Below are 20,232 nucleotides of genomic sequence, written 5' to 3' on the forward strand. Positions count from 1 at the left end.
CTGGCCTTAGATTCTCTTAATTGACCCTGCAGTAATGGCTTGCGGGCAGATGGATGGAGATGGCGACGCGGGCCCTGCACTCGCAACGGGTCCTCTGCTAACAGCTTCCCTTTGTCCGTGGCCGTATTGCAATGCAATGTCTCAATGAGGAATTCTGCTTCCATTCCCTAGGCCCAGCACACGGAGTGTGTGAGCAGGTCCAAGGAGCCCCGGTCAGCGTACGAGATGCCGGATGCAGCCAGCCACCTGCCCTTCTTCTACGGCAGCATTTCCCGGTCGGAGGCCGAGGAGTACCTCAAACTGGCGGGCATGTCGGACGGCCTCTTCCTGCTGCGCCAGTGCCTGCGGAGCCTGGGGGGCTACGTCCTCTCCATGGTGCACAACCTGCAGTTCTACCACTACCCCATCGAGCGCCAGCTGAACGGCACCTACGCCATCGCGGGGGGCAAGGCGCACTGCGGGCCGGAGGAGCTCTGCGAATTCTACTCCAAGGACGCCGACGGGCTCTGCTGCACCCTCCGCAAGCCCTGCAACCGCCCCAGCAGCGTGGAGCTCCAGCCCGGCGTCTTCGACAGCATGCGGGACAACATGGTGCGCGAGTACGTGCGGCAGACGTGGAAATTGGAGGTACTGGCTGGTCCCAAGGCAAACGCTGTATTCAGACCCCTCCGGGGACTCCCTCAACTCCTCCTCCCTCCATTCATCCCACACCGACTCGTCTCTATCCCTTTCCACACGCTCAGCACAACTGGGGCTTCTGCCATTTGGCAAAGCCTCCCTGAATCTTCCTCCCTTTTCCAGTTCCCTCTGCAGCCATAGCGCCGATCCTTTGCCTATGCCTTCAAATTCCTCTCTCCCTCTGCTCCGGCTTAACGAGACAGGTCCTGTCTGTCCTGCGTGGCCATTGCAGAGCTCACAGCATAAGAGGGGGGCTACCCCCAGTGTCCTTAGCCTGGCTACAGCGTGGTAGGTGCTACTATGCACTCAGCCCAAGCTGGCTGTGCTTCAGCGGGGCTGTACGGGACGTGTACAGAGCCAGATCCTGAGATGCTTATTCCGCTTTGCCTCAGTTCTTTCATCACTGAAGTCACGGGGAGTTTTGCTTGTGGACGCAGGAACTGGTGTATCGAATCAGAGCTAGCGACGTATCTATTTATTCCCATTACGAAATAACGAGAAGGACGCCTGTCCAAGGCTCTAGGCAACGGACCGCACAACAGTGCATGCAATTTAGAACTCAGCAGCATTCATCTGAGCAGGTCAGCAGGGAGTCCCTTCCGCCCTTCCTCCTCCAGGAAGCACACCGCCAGCCTTCTCCCCAAACCCTCGCAAACAGGCGGCGTTTGCAGCATGTCAACAAGGTCACCAGGCTAGTTCAGACCAAAGGGGGAAGCAAGTTCTAAAATCTCTAGGCCCCCTCTGTCAGGCACCCCCCCTCTTTTGCAACGAGGGATATCCAGCTTGCAGGCCCCGGCTGACTACAGTACGGCACTGGGAGAGAGGAGATCCCTTAGATAGGCTGGTCCTAGGCCATTTAGGGCTTTATAGGTCATAAGACCTATCTATGAGAGAGGCAGTGTGGCCTCGTGGACAGAGCCCCAGACTGGGATCTGGCCACTCGGGTTCTAGTTCCTGCTACGCTGCCAGCTGCTTGCTGTGGGCAAGTCACTTCCCAGCTCTGTGCCTCAGTTTCCCCATGTGTAAAATGGGATAATGCTACTGCCCTCCTTTGTAAAGTGCTTTGCGCTGTATGGATGAAAAGTGCTAGTTAAGAAGTATTATATTAATTATTAGTATGACTCATCTGCTCCAGTGTCCTGTCTTCTAAGGGTATGTCTACACTACAGGATTAATCCGAATTTAGATAATTCGAATTTGGGAAACAGGTTGTATAAATTCGATTGTGCGCGGCCACACTAAGCACCTTAATTCGGTTTTTAACCACATTAATTCGGTGGTGTGCGGCCACACTACCCAATTAACTTAAACACATTAATTCGGTGGTGTGCGGCCACACTACCCCATTAACTTAAACACAGTAATTCGGTGGTGTGCGGCCACACTAACCCTAATTCGAATTAACAAAATCGATTTAGGCGTTACTCCGCTCGTCGAGGTGGAGTACAGAAATCGATTTTAAGTGCCCTTTAATTCGAATTAACTGGCTCTGTAGTGTGGACGGGTGAAGGGTTAATTCGGATTAACGCAGCTAAATCCGAATTAAAGTCCTAGTGTAGACCAGGCCTAACAATGACTGGTACCAGATCCTCCACAAGAGCAGATGCAGTAAACTCCATAATGGACAATTATAAAATAACCTGCTCACATGGGAAATTTCTCCTAGCCCCCAGGCAGACTGACTGGCTTATGCCTTATAACATATGTCCCTTACATAATTTTACCCTCTGTCTAATGTAACTGTGGATGTACTTGTTATCCATAGACATTTCCAATCCTTTTTTGAAATCTGCTATGCTCTTGGCCTCAGTGAGATCTTGTGGCAGAAGGTTCCGCAGGCTAATTATAATTGTGTGAAGACATCCTGCCTTTTATCCGTTTTAAATTTGACACTTTTGTTTCATTGAACATCCCCTTGTTCTTGTATACCAAGAGCGGATGATTAGAAGTTTCCTCTCTACCTTCTGTTTATTATCCAATACTTTGTATACGTTATTACGGCCCATCTTATTCACCTCCTCTCCACGGAAAATAGTCCCAGACTTTACAATCTCTCTTCATATTAGACTATTTCACGCCCCTAAACATGTTGCCCATTTCCAAACCTCCTCTAATTCAGCAATATCTTATTTTTAGATGAGGTGTGTGACGGGTTCCCTGGGGTGAAGCCTGGGACTGTGGGACCGCTGTGCCCCCTGGATTCACTCCAGCCTGGGCTGTCTCCCACAATGCCTTGCTAGTGACCAGAAGTGACCCTCCAAGTGCAAACATCACTCAGCACAACCACATGTGGAGCCCCACACTCAGCTAGATTGCATGAATGCTCTCAGAGCCACTCATGAATCACACAGAGCAAGGGCCGCCCAGAGGATTCAGGGGGCCTGGGGTTCAGCGGCAGGGGGCCCCCGCCGCCGAATTGCCGCCGAAGACCCGGCACTTCGGCGGTGGGTCCCGGGGCGGAAGGACCCCCCGCCGCGGGTCTTCAGGGCACTTCGGCGGCGGGTCCCGGGGCGGAAGGACCCCCCGCCGCCGAACTGCTACCGAAGACCCGGAGCGGAAGAAGCTCCGGGGGCCCGGGCCCCGCGAGAGTTTTCCGGGGCCCCCGGAGCGAGTGAAGGACCCTGCTCCAGAGGCCCCGAAAAACTCTCATGGGGGCCCCTGCGGGGTCCGGGGCCTGGGAAAAATTGCCCCACTTGCCCCCCCCTCTGGGCGGCCCTGCACAGAGCCAAATCCCCCAGCTCCCAGCACTGCACCTCAGGAATATACCGTCTTGCACTGCTCCAGATGGACAGTGCAGATTTATTAATTGGTTCACCACTTCATCAGTGGAAAGTGGACATAGACCAGCCTTTGTCAAACCTGAGCAGATTTGCCCCCCACTTCATACAAACTCACTGGTAAAGTTAAACAAATGTATTGACTATAACAGGTAGATTTTAAGTGATAGGCAAAAAGTCAGAGTTAGTTACCAAAAGAAATAAAATACAAGCACTCAGTCTAACCTCTCAACCCTGTTAGACCGGGCAGCAACTAGATGAAGGAGTTTTTCTCACCCCACTGGCTATTGCAGTCCTTAATATACAGGTTTGTTCCTTAAACCTGGGCCTATCTCCTGTGTTGGAGTCTTGTCTTGGAAAACACATGTCCAGACATGTCTGGGTGGGCCTTGCTAAGTCTCTAGGCAAGGCTGAGCAATTCCCCTGCTGTGGCCTCATGCAGGTGAATCATTGCATCGTAACTCCCTTGCTGGACAATGGTTGTTGATGGGCTGATTGATACCCCACCTGGGCCTTGGTTACTTTCCTTGCTGTTGCCTCTCGGGAGCTAATGTCTGGCTGATTCCCCAACATACAGCATGTTTTCGTGACCACCATACAACACAATTCTCATAACTTCCTAGGCATTAATGATATGCACATATGGATGGAGAAATGACTTTCAGCAGGTCATAATCTTTCTCCTGATACCTCACAAAGCATGCTTTATATGTAAAATCACAATCACATATAAATGAGGAATATGGGGGTTACAAGGTGCTCCCACAAGGTACAGAATGTCACCCGGTGACCAGAACTGCACACACTAGTTCAGAGGCAGATGCACCACTGATTTGTATAATAGCATTACAGTAATTTCAATGTCACGCTCCGTCCCCTTCTTTTTGCATCTTAGAAATTTTGCTTTTTTCAACCTGTAGTCCACATTGAGCAAAGGTCTTCACTGAACTGTCCATAGCGATGCCGGGGTCTTTTCTCTTAGCTAATACAGTCAATTTAGAACCCAGTTCATATTATTCCCTCCAATGTCCATTACCTCGCCTTTGTAACAATGAATTTCATCTGCTATTGTGTTTCCCATTTCCCTAGCTTGGTTAGGTCCCTCTGAAGTTCCTTGCCAGTTTCCACTGGTGTAAGTGTATAGACTTCAATGCAGTAATTCCATGACTGACAGCGGTGTGAGAGCAAACTAAGGCCTCAAAGGGTTAATATGGTCCTACCCACTGTTCTAATAGAAATAAGCCCTTGCAATGGGTTTGCCAACCTTCTAGGATTGTCCTGGAGTCTCCAGGAATTAAAGATTAACCTTTAATTAAAGATTATGTCATGTGATGAAATCTCCAGCAATACGTCCAACCAAAATTGGCAACCCTGCCTTGCAACAGAAAGGCATCACCAACTCAATGGCTTGTCTATGTTATTATTATTAATAATAATATCATAGCACCTAGGAGCCTGGTCCCCAGTCCTGGACCAGGACTCCGTTGTGCTAAGAATGAAAAGACATTCTTTGAAGGTGGAGTGGCAAAATCGCCTAGGAGATTTGGGTACCCATTGCCCATCAGAAATCAATAAATCCCTAAGGTGGCTGGGAAAGATTCCCAGCTTTACAGCTGCAGTGCTCCCCAGGTTCTTACCTCGTGCTCTGGTAGTCACCAGGTGCAATCCACGAGGGGTCGTAGAGGGATTTGGCAGGATGGGCATTATGCACATGCTGGGGCCTGTTTGGGTTGGCCTGCACTAAGTTACGCAACTAAGTATGTCAAGAAGTTGACATACTTAGATCTACTCACCGCGGTGTCTTCACTGCGGTGTGTCGACGGGAGACGCTCTTCTCGTTGCGGTGGAGTATTCTAGACACGATAAACCGACCCCTGCTGGATCGATCGCTACCATCGATCCGGCCAGTGGTGTAGACAAATCCTCAGACACAGGAGATATAGGTGCTTCCATGCGAGTACAGGTCGTTATATAAAGTGTGCCATCTACAGGCGAATAAGAAAATGTAATTGTCCATACATTTGTGGGAGCCATAAACTTGCCGTGCACTGTGAATGGCTTCAAGATTACATTGATCTTAACAGGGACTAGGGAGCAAAGTAAAGGGAGACAGAGCAGCCAGGAGAGAGTTTAAAAGGGCTCTGGATTGACACTGGAAGACAGACCCCAAGGCTTGTGACCAGCTCTAACAATAGTCCTCTTCTAAAGGCCACCATGACCTTCCGCTTCTCTCACCTGTAAGTCGGTGAGCTCTCTTCCCTTCCCCACAATGGGTGGGGAGGGGCAGGAGGGACAGTGACGCCTTTGGACAATGGAGTCACTCTGGATTTAGACAGGAGCAGAATTCAGCCCAGTATCGCTCCAGTGGTGCCGACAGCCAGAGCTTTATCGGCGACCAAGAGAGGGATTCTGAGGTCTCCTGAGAGGTCGCTATCACCTGCCCAAGAGGATGCAATAAAAACCAGCGCTGCCCTGCAGCAGCTGGCACGGTGCCTAGCAGTAGCTGGGTAGAATGGTCTCCCTTCTCGCTTCCTTGCAGGGTGATGCCCTGGAACAGGCCATCATAAGCCAGGCCCCTCAGGTCGAGAAACTCATTGCCACCACTGCCCACGAGAAGATGCCCTGGTACCACGGCAACATCTCCCGGGAGGAGGCTGAACGCAGGCTCTATTCCGGAGCACAGCCTGATGGGAAATTTCTGTGAGTATCCAAAGCGCTGGGAGATACCTGCTCCTATTACCGTGACCCTCCAACCCCATTATGCCCCGTCTGCTTGTTTCCGAGGCGATGCAGAGCCGGGTGTCGTCAGGGCTGGGCCAGCAGCTGAGCCCATGTTACAGTTCCCCACGTTTCAAGAGGTGGGGGGCGGAGGAATGAGCCCCATGGAGCTCCACAGAGAAGCTCTGGAGGCCCAAGAGCAGCTCCCATTGCCACTCGGGCGTGGGCTCGGAAAGGACCAGAACAGTGCTGCTGTGAAGTGCGTGCTGGGAGATCGGCGAGGACGGGACCAGTGTGGCGCGCTGAGTCTCTGCCTTGAGATTAGTACCCGTCCAGGAGATGTGAGCGCCCCAGGATTTGGAAACCAGGCTTCCGGCCTGTTCCATGGGGAGCAAATCCCACCCCCCCATGGAAGGATGTGACCCGCGTGGGAGGGGGTGACCTTTCCCAGAGCTCTGGTACAGGCGCCTAGTGAGGGCGCCCGGTGATTTCACTGGGCGAGCCCCAAAGCCAGCCACTCTGACCCCCTCCTCCTTCCCACCCAGACTGCGAGAAAGGAAGGAAAATGGCACCTACGCGCTGTCCCTCGTCTATGGGAAAACAGTGTATCACTACCGCATCGACCAGGACAAGTCCGGCAAGTACTCCATCCCCGAGGGAACCAAGTTTGACACGCTGTGGCAGGTATGATGCGGCGGGACGCTCTCCCCAGGCCCCCCTCTCCCCAGTCAGGAGAAGGAGAGTTCTCTTGTCTCGGTCTTGGGGGATAGAAAGATTTGAGCTTTATCGGCGACCAAGAGAGAAGAGCTCTCTACCAGGAGAGAAGAGCTCTTTCCAGAGGCAGCATTAATCCTTTAGACCTCAGTTTCCTGCTTCCTGTATCCACTCCCCAGTCAGTTCTGTGCAATAATACTAGCACTCTCTGCTGTAGATCTGAACATGGCCTCGAACTGAGAGGAACAGTGCCCATTATTTCTAGCCCCCTGGCCACTACGCTTTCATGGTCAGGAACCTCGAGGTGGCCTTGTTAACTAAGCCTGTACTCGGTGAGCATACATCACGTACCTAGCCATAGGATCACCCCACATAATGCTAGAGATTCCTGCCTACAACGAGTCCTGACTCACCTGCCTATCCCCTGTCCTTCCCTCCTACTGTGAGCCACTTCCTGCTGCTGTGATGTGTCCATAGCCAGGAAACTCGGATGCCTTTTGTCTTCTGTGAACGCCACCTTTATTTTTCAAAGATCTCTCTCGTGTGCATAGACAGCAGCCATTTTGGTCTCAGAACTGCTGCAGTCTGTTGCACAGAAGACACACACTATGCTCTCTCCTGGACAGAGCTGTCCGGAGGACGACCATTCCATTTCAGAGCAAGTCTTGAGGGTTTAAAATGTGTTTTCATTCTGCAGTTAAACAAAAACAAAATGTTTTCACAAAAAAGGAATTGTGTTGAACATCTATTGCTGTGGGGGTGGAGCGACAGAGAAACTTATCATATGCTAAAGCACCAGCCTGGGAGACCCAGGTTCAAGGCCCGGTTCTGCATGAGCCAGACACCTGAACCGGGCCCCTCAGTAACGTGCCCAGGCAATAGAGTTGAATGAGAGTCTTACTCACAATCACTGAAACCAACACCTCTCTGTGAACCATTTTGGCTTCAATCACATTTCATTTACCTGGAAATGTTCTAACTGGCTCTACTCCTGCAGACTTTCCTTTTCACAGAATCAGCAAGTGACCTCAGGAAGTCATCTAGTTAAACCCCCCTCCTCAAAGCAGGACCAATCCCCAGACAAATTTTTACCCCAGTTCCCTAAATGGCCCCCTCAAGGATTGAACTCACAACCCTGGGTTTAGCAGCCCAATGCTCAAACTGCTGAGCTATCCCTTCTTTTGTCCTTGTTCGCTTTCCCTTTGTGTAGTAACAACCCAAATCCCTCTCCCCAGCCAGCAGGGTTTGTAAATACAGAGCAAAGAGGGTCCCGAGTGCATAGACAGATGAGAGGAACTAATGGGCTAATGGGGGCCTGTCCGCCACAGACCTAAGAGAAATAGTTCCCATAAACCACAAACGTTGCCTGTAAAACAAAGCGGTGATTTTCCTCCCTCTCCTTTTCCCGATCCCTCCCCCAGCTGGTGGAGTACTTGAAACTCAAGCCAGACGGACTGATATATTTCCTGAAGGAAAGCTGCCATAATCCCAATATGCCGGCAGGTGAGTTGAATTTTAAGGGCAGGACCAGCTGCAAACATCAAACCTCGTCTTCATCCTGGGGATCTACCGTAGCCCCAAGGTTCATTCGGTTTTCTGGTGGATCTGCCCCGCTGTTCTCTTGCTTCCTGCCATATTAGATCAGATCACTGGGACCAGCTCAGTTAGCATCCCGCCCCCTGGCCGAACGGTCTCTATCTGGGATTTTTGCACATCTCTCTCTGAAGAATCAGGCGATGGCCAGTGTTGGACGGAGGATACTGGGCGAAAGGCCCTGGATCTGCTCGGGGACAGCAATTGCGACATGGGCGTGTTTCATAGCAGGCGCCGGCATTGGCCTATCCTGGCTCTTGCTAAACTGCAGCGCAACGTCACCCCGTCTTGGCCAGGGGCTACGATGGGGGCTAACAGAGGGTAGGAGCTCAGCTCTCACACCTCCCCTCCTCTCCCGTGGCTGGGGGGAGAGTTCCCCCGATGGTTTCACTCCACATTAAGCACTGCTCTCCTCTGCTATCCAACTCCTGCCTTAGCAAACCAGCCCCCGCATCATTCTAGGGCGGTGTCTGGCCCGCTGCTGAAAGGGGGGTGATATTTCAGATGAAGGCAAAACAGGCCCCTCCCTACGGGTAGCCCGTTGCGCAAAGCTGTACATGGTGGAAATAAACAAAGACGGCGATGATGAAACCAGATCCAGAGATAGGACAGAGGGGGTCAAAGCCTCAGCTGGCGTATATTGGTTTAGCACCATTGAACCCAGCCACTGGTTTTCATTTCCACACTGAGGTATCCGTCACCCGGTGCCCTCGTTCAAGCAGGAAGGCCAAGGGGCTCTGTTTGCCCCATGCCAGCTGACCCATTGCCAAGCGTGTGGAATGGTTCTGGCTGTGTGTCCAGGGGAAGGGAAGGGGTTTATTTTGTATTTGCTTCATTTCTGTCGCTCCCTGGCTGTTTTAAATCATAGAATATTAGGGTTGGAAGGGACCTGAGGAGGTCATCTAGTCCAACCCCCTGCTCAAAGCAGGACCAAGCCCCAGACAGATTTTTGCCCCAAATCCCTAAATGGCCCCCTCAAGGATTGAACTCACAACCCTGGGTTTAGCAGGCCAATGCTCAAACCACTGAGCTATCCCTCCCCGTTTTTGTTGAGGCCGAGTGTATCTCCTGCTGGGGAGCGGTGCCAGACTGACAGCCCTGGAGTCTTAAGGCCTTTTATCCCCCCAGCAGGGTCAGTCTGAGCAGCAACAGGACAAGCTCCTCCCCACCGGACCCAACCAATATGTCTCCATTCTGGTCGGGAGGGACACACAATGTGGGCGCTCAGCACCTCGGACAATCAGGGCCACAATGTCCCAAGTGGGGCAAGAATTAGTGGCCACTTAGGCCAACGGTGGCCTCCGGAGCTTGCCTAAGGTCACTGTGAGACAGTGGCAGAGCTGGGAAGAAAGCCCAGGTTTTCCAAAGTGACTCATGATTTTGGGTGCCCCACTTGAGACACCTTGAAGGGGCCTGATTTTCAAAGGGCAGGTGCTCAGCACTCCCTGGAAATCAGGCCCCCTTTAAGGTGTCTTAAGCTGGGCCCCCCAAATCAGGACCATGTCTAGTCAATCTCAGATCAGTGCCCTGTTCTCTGGACTGCAGTATTTCTCCCGGGGCAGGGGCAGAACTGCAGTCCCTGCTGCCAGCCACGGGGTTCCCTGCACCCGTCACCTACCCACACCAGAGTCTGGGGTCCTCCTCCTCATTGACTCCACATTGTCAGAGCAGGCTGAAGGGCCCCCAGTGCGAACTGGAATCAGGCCTGGGCAAAAGAGGTGACGGGAACCCCCTTTGGGCAGGGCAGCGAGCTAACGTCTCTTTCCTGATTTTCAGCAACCGTGGCACCCCTCCCGCCGGCCCACCCCTCCGGAAGCGTAAGTTTGGGGCGGTATCTTCTCTCCGTCCCTCCAGAGCTTCTCACGTCCTTGCCTTTTACCTGGGGAGAAAATCCTGCCTTTCTCTGAAAGGCAGAGACTTGACTGGAATGTAACACGGGTCGCTTAACCCTGTGGCCATTACAGCTGGAGATGGAAGCAAGCGTCTGCCATGCAACATGTGGGCCTGTAATTTGGGGAGTCCAGCTTAGCCCCAGGCCGGCCTGCCTGGCAGAGGCTGGGAACACTCAGGCAGACCTGCCTAACCACTGGCTTTTAGCCCGATCTTCGGGCCCCTGCTTCTCTGCCTTGCTGAGTGCACAGTGCTGCAGGCACCGCAGGACTCCGGGGAGGGAGACACACAAAGGGGGGCTGAGGGACTCCCAGCTCTATTGGGCATTCGTGTACATGAGTCTCGGTGCCTGGCTAATAAAGGACGATGCATCACAGAAGGGTGCACTCGACTCTCCAGACAGCCTGCCCCTTCTTCCAGTCTTTGTGCCTAAGAATCCACCTAGGAATAGCCACTTCCCCCAGCACTAGGAGCGGGATCTATAGAGTTATTGGGGCAGAGCTGGACTCCGGATGGGCAGCAGAGTATCTCCCAGCAGACAGATCCCAGACTGGCTCCAGCCCATCTGCCCTGGGGGTGCACTCAAGCCATGGCTGGAGAACAAAGAGAAGTTCCTTACCCAGCGTTGAGATGGTGGCCTGGATCCCTCCTCCCCACCCCCTTCCTTCTACAGATTGTGTGTGGGGTGGAAGGGACAGCGTGGTGGATGGGGCTGCCCTCTCTCTGTTTCCTTGGGGCATAGGCAGGGTGCATGTGCTGCCCCAGTAGATGCTGCTAGCCAGAGAGTAGGCACACAAAGGCAGTGATCTCATAGAGCCATAGGGATTATGGGAAGGCACTGGTTCTGGAGGGTCCCAGTCCCCCACCCCAATTGTTTTCCCCATAGGCACTGAGTTTTTCTTTTCCCCGGGGATGCACCACTCCTGCTTTGCCCCAGGGCCCCACCCCCACTGCAGCCCTCCCCAAGGCCCCCACTCGCTCGCTGCTTTCTGCCCTGCCAAGCCCCTCCCCCAGCGGCCAATCAGCTGCTTGGCAGTGACTCCAATCAGCTGTTTGGCAGCACCTTGATCAGCTAATCAGGGGTGCCGCCAAACAGCTGTGGCTTGTATTTTTTTTCCATGGGTGCTCCAGGTCTGGAGCACCCACAGAGTCGATGCCTATGGTTTCCTTCATCTTATATTAAATGCATCACTTACTTTATCACTGTTTCTCTCCCAGGCCCAGAGACACCTGGGGGCTCTTAACGCAGACGGATACACCCCGGAGCCCATAGGTGAGTATCGCTGCAGAGGCCTCCCTTCCTGTCACTACAGATCCGGGAGAGGGCGCCCTAGGCCAGCCAAGCTGTGGGACGCGAGCTAGTGGTGCCGCATGTACCTACAGCTACAATGCAACCGAGCTTTTTCACAATGCCTGGCACATGAGCACCACCTTCTGGCTAAGAGAGGTGCTACAAGGCTTTCATCGCACTCAAGGCACCCGAGGACAATCCAAAGGTCCCATTTGTTTTCCAGCGCCCCAAACCACTTGCATGAATGCTATAAAACGGTCGCTCCCAGGAATAAACCAAGCCCAGCTCAGTCCTGTCCCCCCTTCCCTTGCCTCACTACTCTCGGTGGGCTCGAAGCCACAAACACTGAAACACGTGCATAATGAGGCTTCAGGGGCACTGCTCACGTGTGAGAAGCCGTGCACACAGTAGGCGTGTTTAGGACCAGGGCTCGGGGTAGTGGGAGCACTGACAGCTCCAACTCCACCCAGTAGTGGGGTGGGAGGGACCAGCACAGGCTGGAAAGCCAAGGGAGGTGACCGAGAGGGAGGCTGGAAGGTCAGCGCAGGGAGGACAGTGGCCAGAGGGAATGGGGAGGCTCTGGGTTCTGGCAGGGGGTGTGTGACAGATCCCTGGCCTTGTTCTCCTGTGGAAGGCCCAGGGAAATCGCGCCTCCTGCCCATGGACACCAGCGTCTACGAGAGCCCCTACAGTGACCCGGAGGAGCTGAAGGACAAGAAGCTCTTCCTGAAGAGGGACCACCTGATGATTGACGAGGTGGAACTGGGGTCAGGGAACTTCGGCTGCGTCAGGAAAGGAGTCTACAAGATGCGGAAGTAAGCGCTGTCCAAAAGGGATGAGAAGGGGAGCATGGTTCAGACTGAGCCTAGGCTAGAGATGGGTCAAACCCATCCCAGGTCAGGGGAGTTTGGGTCCAGGGCTTTGGTTCGGACCCATCGCTAGAGCAGACGCTGTAACAGGGGTGGAGACTGGAGTGTCTGTGCTGATGGGGGGCATGGGAAAGCTACTGGTGAAAGGTGCCACAGCGACTTCATGTGCACTGGGGAATGTGGGGCACATTGGATAGGCCAGCAATGGGAACTCGCACATTGACTGCCAGTACCGGAGGTGTCTGCTGGCCAGGCGTGAATTCAGAGGGGGAGCTCATGGTTTTAAGGAAGGCACCTTGATCCGCTAGATGGGGTATGGTATTGAGAAGGAGGAGACGGGTTCTATTCCTGGCTCTGCTACTGACTCCCCATGTGACCCTGGAAATGCTCCCGCCCCTCTCTGTGCCTCAGTTTCCCCACCTGTGAAAGGGCAGCAATAATACTGATCCTGCTTTGTAAGGTGCCTTTAGAAAGGGGGAGGGAAGAGACTAACTGCCCCCGATTGCACAGTATGAGACAGAAGTTTTCTCTCAGTTGCTGTCATTATTTCTTTAGCTACCGTTTCCTGTCCTTGCGTACTCGAAGAGGGTTCCCCAGGGGCTCTGCTGCAGGAGCACCTCACCCAGAGTTAATCTGCGGTAGCCTGGCTTCACAGACCTGTAGCCCATGACCATAACTGGGAACGAGATGCCCTAATAATATCCTTATTACCCCAGGCATTGTAGATACAGCCTAGTGAGCCACCAGCTTTAAACAGTACCACTGATGGCTGGTTCGCGTTACTGGCTGCGATACACTCCATCATCTGCAGCTTAGCCCACCCCCTGTGCGTTTCTCCTCTCGCCCCCGGCTAGGAAGCAGATCGATGTGGCCATCAAGGTGCTGAAGAGCAACAACGAGAAGGCCGTGAAGGATGAAATGATGAAGGAGGCACAGATCATGCACCAGTTGGATAACCCCTACATCGTCCGCATGATCGGGGTTTGCGAGGCAGAGTCCCTGATGCTGGTCATGGAGATGGCCTCGGGCGGGCCACTCAATAAGTTCTTGGCTTCCAAGAGGTGAGTTTCTTTGGGGTACAGAATAGCCATGGCTGGCTGATTCCTCTCCGCTTCTGGGCACTGTCCCGTCAGACTCACAGTAACGGCGGACAACTTGCTTTGAAGATGGAGGGATATGGAAAATAGTCCCAATAAAACACTAGGGAGCTCTCTGAAACTTTCCTAGAATAGTCTGGCGGTGGCACTTGTAGGACGAGTAGGGGTTCTTGGCACACATTTGGGTTGACCCACAGAATTCGCTCAAGCCTTTGCCTCTCAAGTGATGAGCCGACATCTCAGACTCCTGAGACGTTTATATCACACGCTCAGGTATCATCTGCCTGCCTGCCATCTACCCTGATCTAATCTAACACAATGCAAATAATAAGGAAGAATGAAAATGCTTAAAATGTTCTGTTGGGCCTTTCAATCAACAGCTAACATCCTGTCCAGCCAACCAGCTTTCTCGGTTTCCCAGCACGGTGATAGCACTACTTGGGGATATGGCCCTGTTTCACAAGAGGCCTGGAGTGCCATCAAGTTCTAGCAACAATATGTCAGCAAGCTGGTGGTGGAGGATGTATTGGCTGGCTAGTGGAACTGCCCAATAAAGTATTGTACTTGCTAGTGTGCGCATATCATGGTCTTCTATTGTGTGTAACCAGAACTATGCAGCTGTGTGTCACAGGCCCTGTACTGCTAATAGCTAAGGGAGATTTTCTTTTACCTTGGTTAGTAAGGGCTGATGCTTCCGAAGTAGGAGAGTCCGAATTCGCTGCTCACTGTGGCTGTGAAGCTCCGAGGGCCACGGTAATGACAGTTTCCTACTTGTACAGGGATTTCTTGCTGTATTGTCCTCTCTTTTCTTTGCCCCAGAGAGGAGATTCCAGTGAGCAATATTGTAGAGCTGATGCACCAGGTGGCTATCGGGATGAAGTACTTGGAGGAGAAAAACTTCGTCCACAGAGACCTGGCTGCCAGAAATGTCCTGCTAGTCAACCAGCATTATGCCAAGATCAGTGACTTTGGACTCTCCAAGGCGCTTGCAGCTGATGACAGCTATTACAAGGTGAGTGGAAGCACAGCAGAGGAATCACGGGCCGGGGCATATCTACAGAGTCAGCCCCGATGGAGTCCGTGCCCTTCACTCCACCTGTTAACGGAAGCCAGGCACGCCTCTCACATGCGTGCCATTGGGACGCTCACCCAGAACACCCTGTGACCTGAACCTTTCTGGCTTGCTGCTGAAACCTAGAGCCATTCCCAGGAGCTCTGCCTCGTGATCACCCCAAGTTCTTATCATGCCTGTTGTTTATATAATGCCATAGCTGTACAAGGGGTTTTGCAAACATTCAGAAAGCCGGTCCCTGCCCCAAGGAACGTACAATTCGACACAGACGGGTACAATGGAAGGATCAGGGGTAAGAATGAAGATGCATAATGCTGGAGAGGAAAGACACACAACAGAGGAGAGGTCTGGGAAGGGATCTGAAAGAGGTGTGGGGGGTGCTAGGTATGTAGGAGGAGAGGCTGGGGGAGGGTGAAGTAAGAAACAAGAGTGGAGATGCTGGCAGCCGGGAGCTCTGCTGAGCCTTGAGGGTGACAAGGGGCTCGAAATACTCATGGACAAAGGGAGGAGGGAACCAAAGCGGGGGCAGGGATGGTGGGAGATGGGGTGGAGTTGTGGGAGAAGGTTATTTTCACTGCAGCCACGTGGAGCTGCTGGAGAAGGGAGGAGCGAAGCAGAGAAGCCAGAGAGCGAGCGGAAGAAGGAGCGATGCTGAGTAGATGGACGCTCATCAGGGCAGGGACCAGCTTTCTGTTCTGTGTCTCTGTAGTGCCCAGCACAAGGAGCCCCATTCCCCAAGGGGGGCCCCCCGGTGATCCCACACTAGAGAGTAAATAACAATTGCCAACGTAGTCAGGTGTGGCTGCCACACGGTGGCACCATTCGCACAGTTATCACTCCAGACACAGCTCAGGTCCCAGTTTCATTTCCCAGCCTGGGTGTGTTGTGTCGTGTTTTTAACCTAGTGGCACACGCATCTGCCAGGTGACACCACTGAATCTGGAGGGCGTCCAAGAGGAGACCCTGTGCTCTGGATGAGCTGTTGTTCCGCCCGCCCTGAGATGGGCGTTATGGATCAAGAACAGGCATAGCTCCTGGCTGGAACGCTGCCTCCAGAGCGTGCCTTCTGGGGGAAAGACAGATCTGGATTGGACTCTGCCTTCAGGGGCCCCAGAGGACACCCCGGGGCTCTATAAACAGCTCATTAGTCACATGGAGGATGGGCTGATCCCAGGCTCCGTTTCAGACAGGGACAGAACTTCCTGTTACTTTCATCCTCCAGCCATTCTGGCAAACGGGGCTCTCTCCCCATATGACACTGGGGCAGACTTACCCCTTGGAGAGCCAGAAAGGAGGTTGCTCGAAGGACCCTGCTCCGATAGCTCAGCTTTGAATTAGCGATGGACTCAGTGCACCATTTGGACTCCGATCCGGATTCAAACAGCTCAAAGTGCAGGGGTTTTCAGACCTGGGCTTTTGGTTCATCCCGGTATAGTGTTAGGGGCCAGCTCATAAATTGATAGCAGCCTTCAACTACCTGACGGGGGGATCCAAAGAGGATGGAGCTCAGCTGTTCTCAGTGGTGGCAGACGACAGAACAAGGAGCAATGGTCTCAAGTTGCAGTGGGGGAGGTCTAGGTTGGATATTAGGAAACACTATCTCACTAGGAGGGTGGTGAAGCACTGGAATGGGTTACCTAGGGAGGTGGTGGAATCTCCTTCCTTAGAGGTTTTTAAGGTCAGGCTTGACAAAGCCCTGGCTGGGATGATTTAGTTGGGGTTGGTCCTGCTTTGTGCAGGGGATTGGACTAGATGACCTCCTGAGCTCCCTTCCAACCCTGATATTCTATTCTATAAATTGGATATTGGTTCCGGTCATGACCCACTGCTTCCCTGACCTGTTGGGGTTGCTTGGATCCAGGGTTTGGAGTTAGGCCCTTTGAATCTGCCTTTGTCAGTGAACTCTCACTCAAGAGGTCTTGAGTTCATTGGACCGACAGATACGGCAAGGCAGACCCAGGACAAGGGGCTCCGGCTCAGGGCATGGCAGTGTGTCAGACTCTTGCTGGGTAAGCTACCTCCTTCTTTCCATCTCTTTGCCTCAGGCCAGGACGGCTGGAAAGTGGCCCCTGAAATGGTACGCGCCAGAGTGTATCCTGTACCACAAGTTCTCCAGCAAGAGTGACGTGTGGAGTTATGGTGTGACCATGTGGGAGGCCTTCACCTACGGGCAGAAACCGTACAAGGTGAGCAGCGCGAGGGTGCACTGCTGGATCAGAGTCCGCTTTACTCACCAAGGGCGGCTCCTCGGCCGCCCCAGCGGAGTTTGTGCTCCCACCCCAGCCCCGCTGTCTCAATGCATCCCGCAAAGAGCCGGGGAGCAGTCCCGTAGTAGAGAGAGCACCCAGAGGGCAGGCGGACAGAGCTGTACGCGGGGCAATGAACTCTGGGATGTCTTTCCTCCCAGGGCAGGGAGACGGAAGCCAGCCAAAGTAATCACCCAGTCATGGTGAGGGGGTCCCCCCTACGCTGCCGAAAAGCAGGGTGCTGGCCTGGTTATGAGGTCAGACCTGCACCAGGGCAGGTGTGAGATACTAATGCAAGGTGCTGAGATTACCGACAGCATCATCGCAGGAGGTGGGCCACGCCCAGTGCCATTAGCCCCTTACAGACTCAGTGCAAAGGGCCCCCCGGGCAGGGGCGTGTCTTACCTGCCCTCTCTCAGCTGTCCCATCAGCTCCCGTGCTTGGTGGGGCGGGCAGGGTCATTAACACACTTCCCTACTCACCCTAGAAAATGAAAGGCCCCGAGGTGATCAGTTTCATAGAGCAAGGGAAGCGCATGGAGTGCCCAGCAGATTGCCCAGCAGAGATGTACAAGCTGATGCTGCAGTGTTGGACCTACAAGTAAGGCTTTCCCCAGCTAATCTCTGGAGCAGGCCCCCTTGGGACTGGGCACATTGTCTGCATGAGGGTGGCGGGTGGGTGTGGGTGTGGGTGTCTCCTGTCCTGATCTCCCTCTGGCTTGGGCTGCAGGGTCTGTGATGAGTGAGGTGCTTATTTCCTTTTCTTCCTTCCCCTCCCCTGGCCTGCAGTTCCCCTGGAGGAGGTCAGAGCCCCTCTGGGGCTCTCTGTCTTGGAAAGTGTCTCAGCCTCTCCAAAGAGGCCACCATGCCAGGCTGCAGCATCTGTGGTCAGCAGGTGCATGGGGATGACCCTAAATGAAACTGACAAGAGCCGGAGGGTTGTGACAGGGTTTTAGCTGATCAGTCATTAGGTACCACAACGCAAAGCAAAACAGGCTTGGGCGACTCTAGATTTAACATAGCAGCTCCTCAGGGCGAGCCCCTCTGGGTGACTCACCCCTCTGCTCCCCCTGGGGTTTCCGAGCAATTGGAAGGGCTCCTCCCTTTGCCACTGACATGTGAAGGAGGGTCTCTTCGCTCTGCTTTGCCTGGTCTGTTCAGTTACTGGCCTTGTTGGTCTTTCTTACCAGGGTGCTAAGCAGCAGGGGTGGTAACTCCCAGGGCGGGCACCCCTACCCCTGAGGGTCCCTTTCCCAGGAGCCTGGCAACGTGGCAGAATCAATGCTCACAGCCAAAGCGGTCAGTGCCTTCCCACAGTCCAGCAGTGTCTTTCTCACTCAGCCAACTTCTGCAGCTTGGGCCCATTCCTAGATTCTTCTTGGGGTGCTGCCACGGGACACAGAGCCTGTCGCTGAGCTGAGTCCAGCCCAGGTCAGAAGTGGCAGGCATCTGCCTGCTCAGTGCAGGGTCCACATCCCAGACCCGTTAGCACAACTGGTTTCCTTACCTGCAGACTCAGGAGAGAGGCCAACGATTAATAGACCACGGTGGCCGAACTCTCCTCTCAAGCCCCGGTGCAAACATGGTGCCAGGAAATCTTCCCACATCCCCCGCTCCCTCTGCCCCACTGTCAGCGGACTGGGTCAGACTCGTAGGCAGTCAGGCCTAGTGGTCGGAGTCTGAATGCCAGAGTCCAGGGGTGAGACAGTCAGAGCCGAATGGCAGCACCAAGGGTTGACGCAGAACCGAGGGTCGGAGCCGGATTACCAGGCGTCAGGGAACTTAGGAGCAGGGCTGGTTCTGAGGCAGGAGCGAGGCTGGAACAGGCCGGGAACAAGGCCGGGTGCAGGACAGGGTCTGGGCTGGAGCTGTGGCGGAGCAGAGCAGGAGCAGGGCTTGCAGAGTCCGTGGGCGTTGAGCAGCCAGCGAGCTGCTGCTAGGTTTAAGAACCGGCCTGCTGGCTTCCCCAGCCGATCAGGCAGGGCAGGCCGTGAGGCAGCCTGGCTGGCTTGTTAGGGCGTCAGGCGTACTGAGCAGGTGCAGCTGAGGATCTCACTCCTGACACCAACACCGTGCACCCTCAGGGCGCGCCTGGGCTGTCCCCCCCATCCTAGCCCGTTTGCTTTGGTCAACCCGTTCTGGTCCTTCTTGCTGAGCCTTCTTCAGTGCCTCCCTTCTCTTCCAGGTGGGAAGATCGCCCAGGGTTTGCAGCGGTGGAAACCATCATCCGTTCCTATTACTACAGTATCGCCGCCAAGACAGAAAAGGGGCCAGAGGAGACGGAGGAGGAGGACAATGCGAAAGCAGCTTGCCCCTGAGTCTTCCTCTCTGGGTCCAGAGGAGTCCTCGGCCCGGGCGCTCTCTAGTCTTGGTCTTTCGGGAAGGGCGCTGGAGATGCCCCGGCTAGTTTGGGTTTGGTTTCTCCTGCTGGTGCTTCTTGGGGAGTCACAGAACTGAGCCCTTTGGAAAGAACGGCGCTGGCGGGACTGGCGCGGCAGGGGAGGCTCCCAAAGGAACTCAGCCATAGTTCAATCTCTCGGCCGTGATTTGCAGCCTTTCCTTGTCCCGCCTGGGGGACTGGGCAGAACAGTACGGCAGCCCCCTCCTGCACACCTCCAAAGCACCGTCCCCGACTCTCGGCACTCATGCCGGGGTTCCCCACCTTGGCTCCCGCCTCCAGCAGCACACGGCATGTCCCCTAACTCCCCCGATTTGCCATGGGGCTGATTATGGCCGTTCCGGTGAAGGGGTGGGGGGCAGAGGACAGGGAACCACTGCTGGCATATTGCACTCCTAGAGCACAGAATGAGCTGGTGTATGCCCCAAAGGAGCCTGGTGGCCACTTCCACACCTGCTCCTTCCACACCTGCTAGCAGCCCTGGGTGTTGGGCGCTGGGGAAATGCTCCCTTTCAGTGGGAGGGGCGGGAACTGTCCGGGAGCCCACTCCCCCGTGCCTGCCACCGCCTCTGCAGGGCGAGCACCTCCACCAGGGCTGGCCAGAGCATCTGTGGCCAGGCCTGTGAAACCTTTTCCCACCAGCTAAACCCTTAGCTCCCCGTGCTCACCTCCGGCCCCTGCCCTGGACGCTCCCCACCATGACCAGTGTTGCTCTTTCTCACCTTGGAGATCCGCTGACCCTATAAATAAACTCGGCTCGTTTTTACCCTGGGACCCATCTCAGACTATTCAACTCCTGCAAACGTTGGCAGCTGCTCCCACCTTGCTACTGGCCTTGCCTTCGGACCCTTCCAGCAGCCTGTCCCGCGCGAGGCGTCGGGCCAGCCCCC

The 20,232-nt window shown here is 54.3% G+C and overlaps 1 protein-coding gene across 2 annotated transcripts; it reads left to right on the forward strand.

Moving 5' to 3' along the window:
* Window positions 1–225: 225 nt before the first annotated feature.
* On the forward strand, window positions 226–19,262 carry LOC112110372 (tyrosine-protein kinase ZAP-70). Of its 2 annotated transcripts, none has more exons than XM_024205334.2 (12): window positions 226–627; window positions 5,995–6,155; window positions 6,719–6,857; window positions 8,309–8,390; window positions 10,257–10,297; window positions 11,589–11,643; window positions 12,296–12,476; window positions 13,385–13,591; window positions 14,447–14,639; window positions 16,745–16,885; window positions 17,433–17,545; window positions 19,130–19,262. In XM_024205334.2, exons 1-12 carry the CDS (start codon window positions 226–228, stop codon window positions 19,260–19,262), a joined length of 1,848 nt encoding a protein of 615 aa, XP_024061102.1. The 2 variants fall into 2 exon arrangements, with proteins under 2 accessions (XP_024061102.1, XP_024061103.1); XM_024205335.2 differs by having other exon boundaries at window positions 11,595–11,643.
* The last annotated feature ends 970 nt before the right edge of the window (window positions 19,263–20,232 follow it).

This window comes from Terrapene carolina, unplaced genomic scaffold (genome assembly GCF_002925995.2).
Source record: "Terrapene carolina triunguis isolate 2854851 unplaced genomic scaffold, T_m_triunguis-2.0 Scaffold194, whole genome shotgun sequence".
NCBI lineage: Eukaryota > Metazoa > Chordata > Testudines > Emydidae > Terrapene > Terrapene triunguis.

What these genes read in the sequence shown, in the direction of transcription:
- LOC112110372 (XM_024205334.2), top strand. Translation starts at nt 226, where the DNA reads ATGCCGGATGCAGCCAGCCACCTGCCCTTCTTCTACGGCAGCATTTCC. An exon ending in AAGTTCTTGGCTTCCAAGAG is followed by an intron (nt 13,592 to 14,446) that starts GTGAGTTTCTTT and finishes TCTTTGCCCCAG; the next exon opens with AGAGGAGATTCCAGTGAGCA. An exon ending in CTGATGACAGCTATTACAAG is followed by an intron (nt 14,640 to 16,744) that starts GTGAGTGGAAGC and finishes TCTTTGCCTCAG; the next exon opens with GCCAGGACGGCTGGAAAGTG.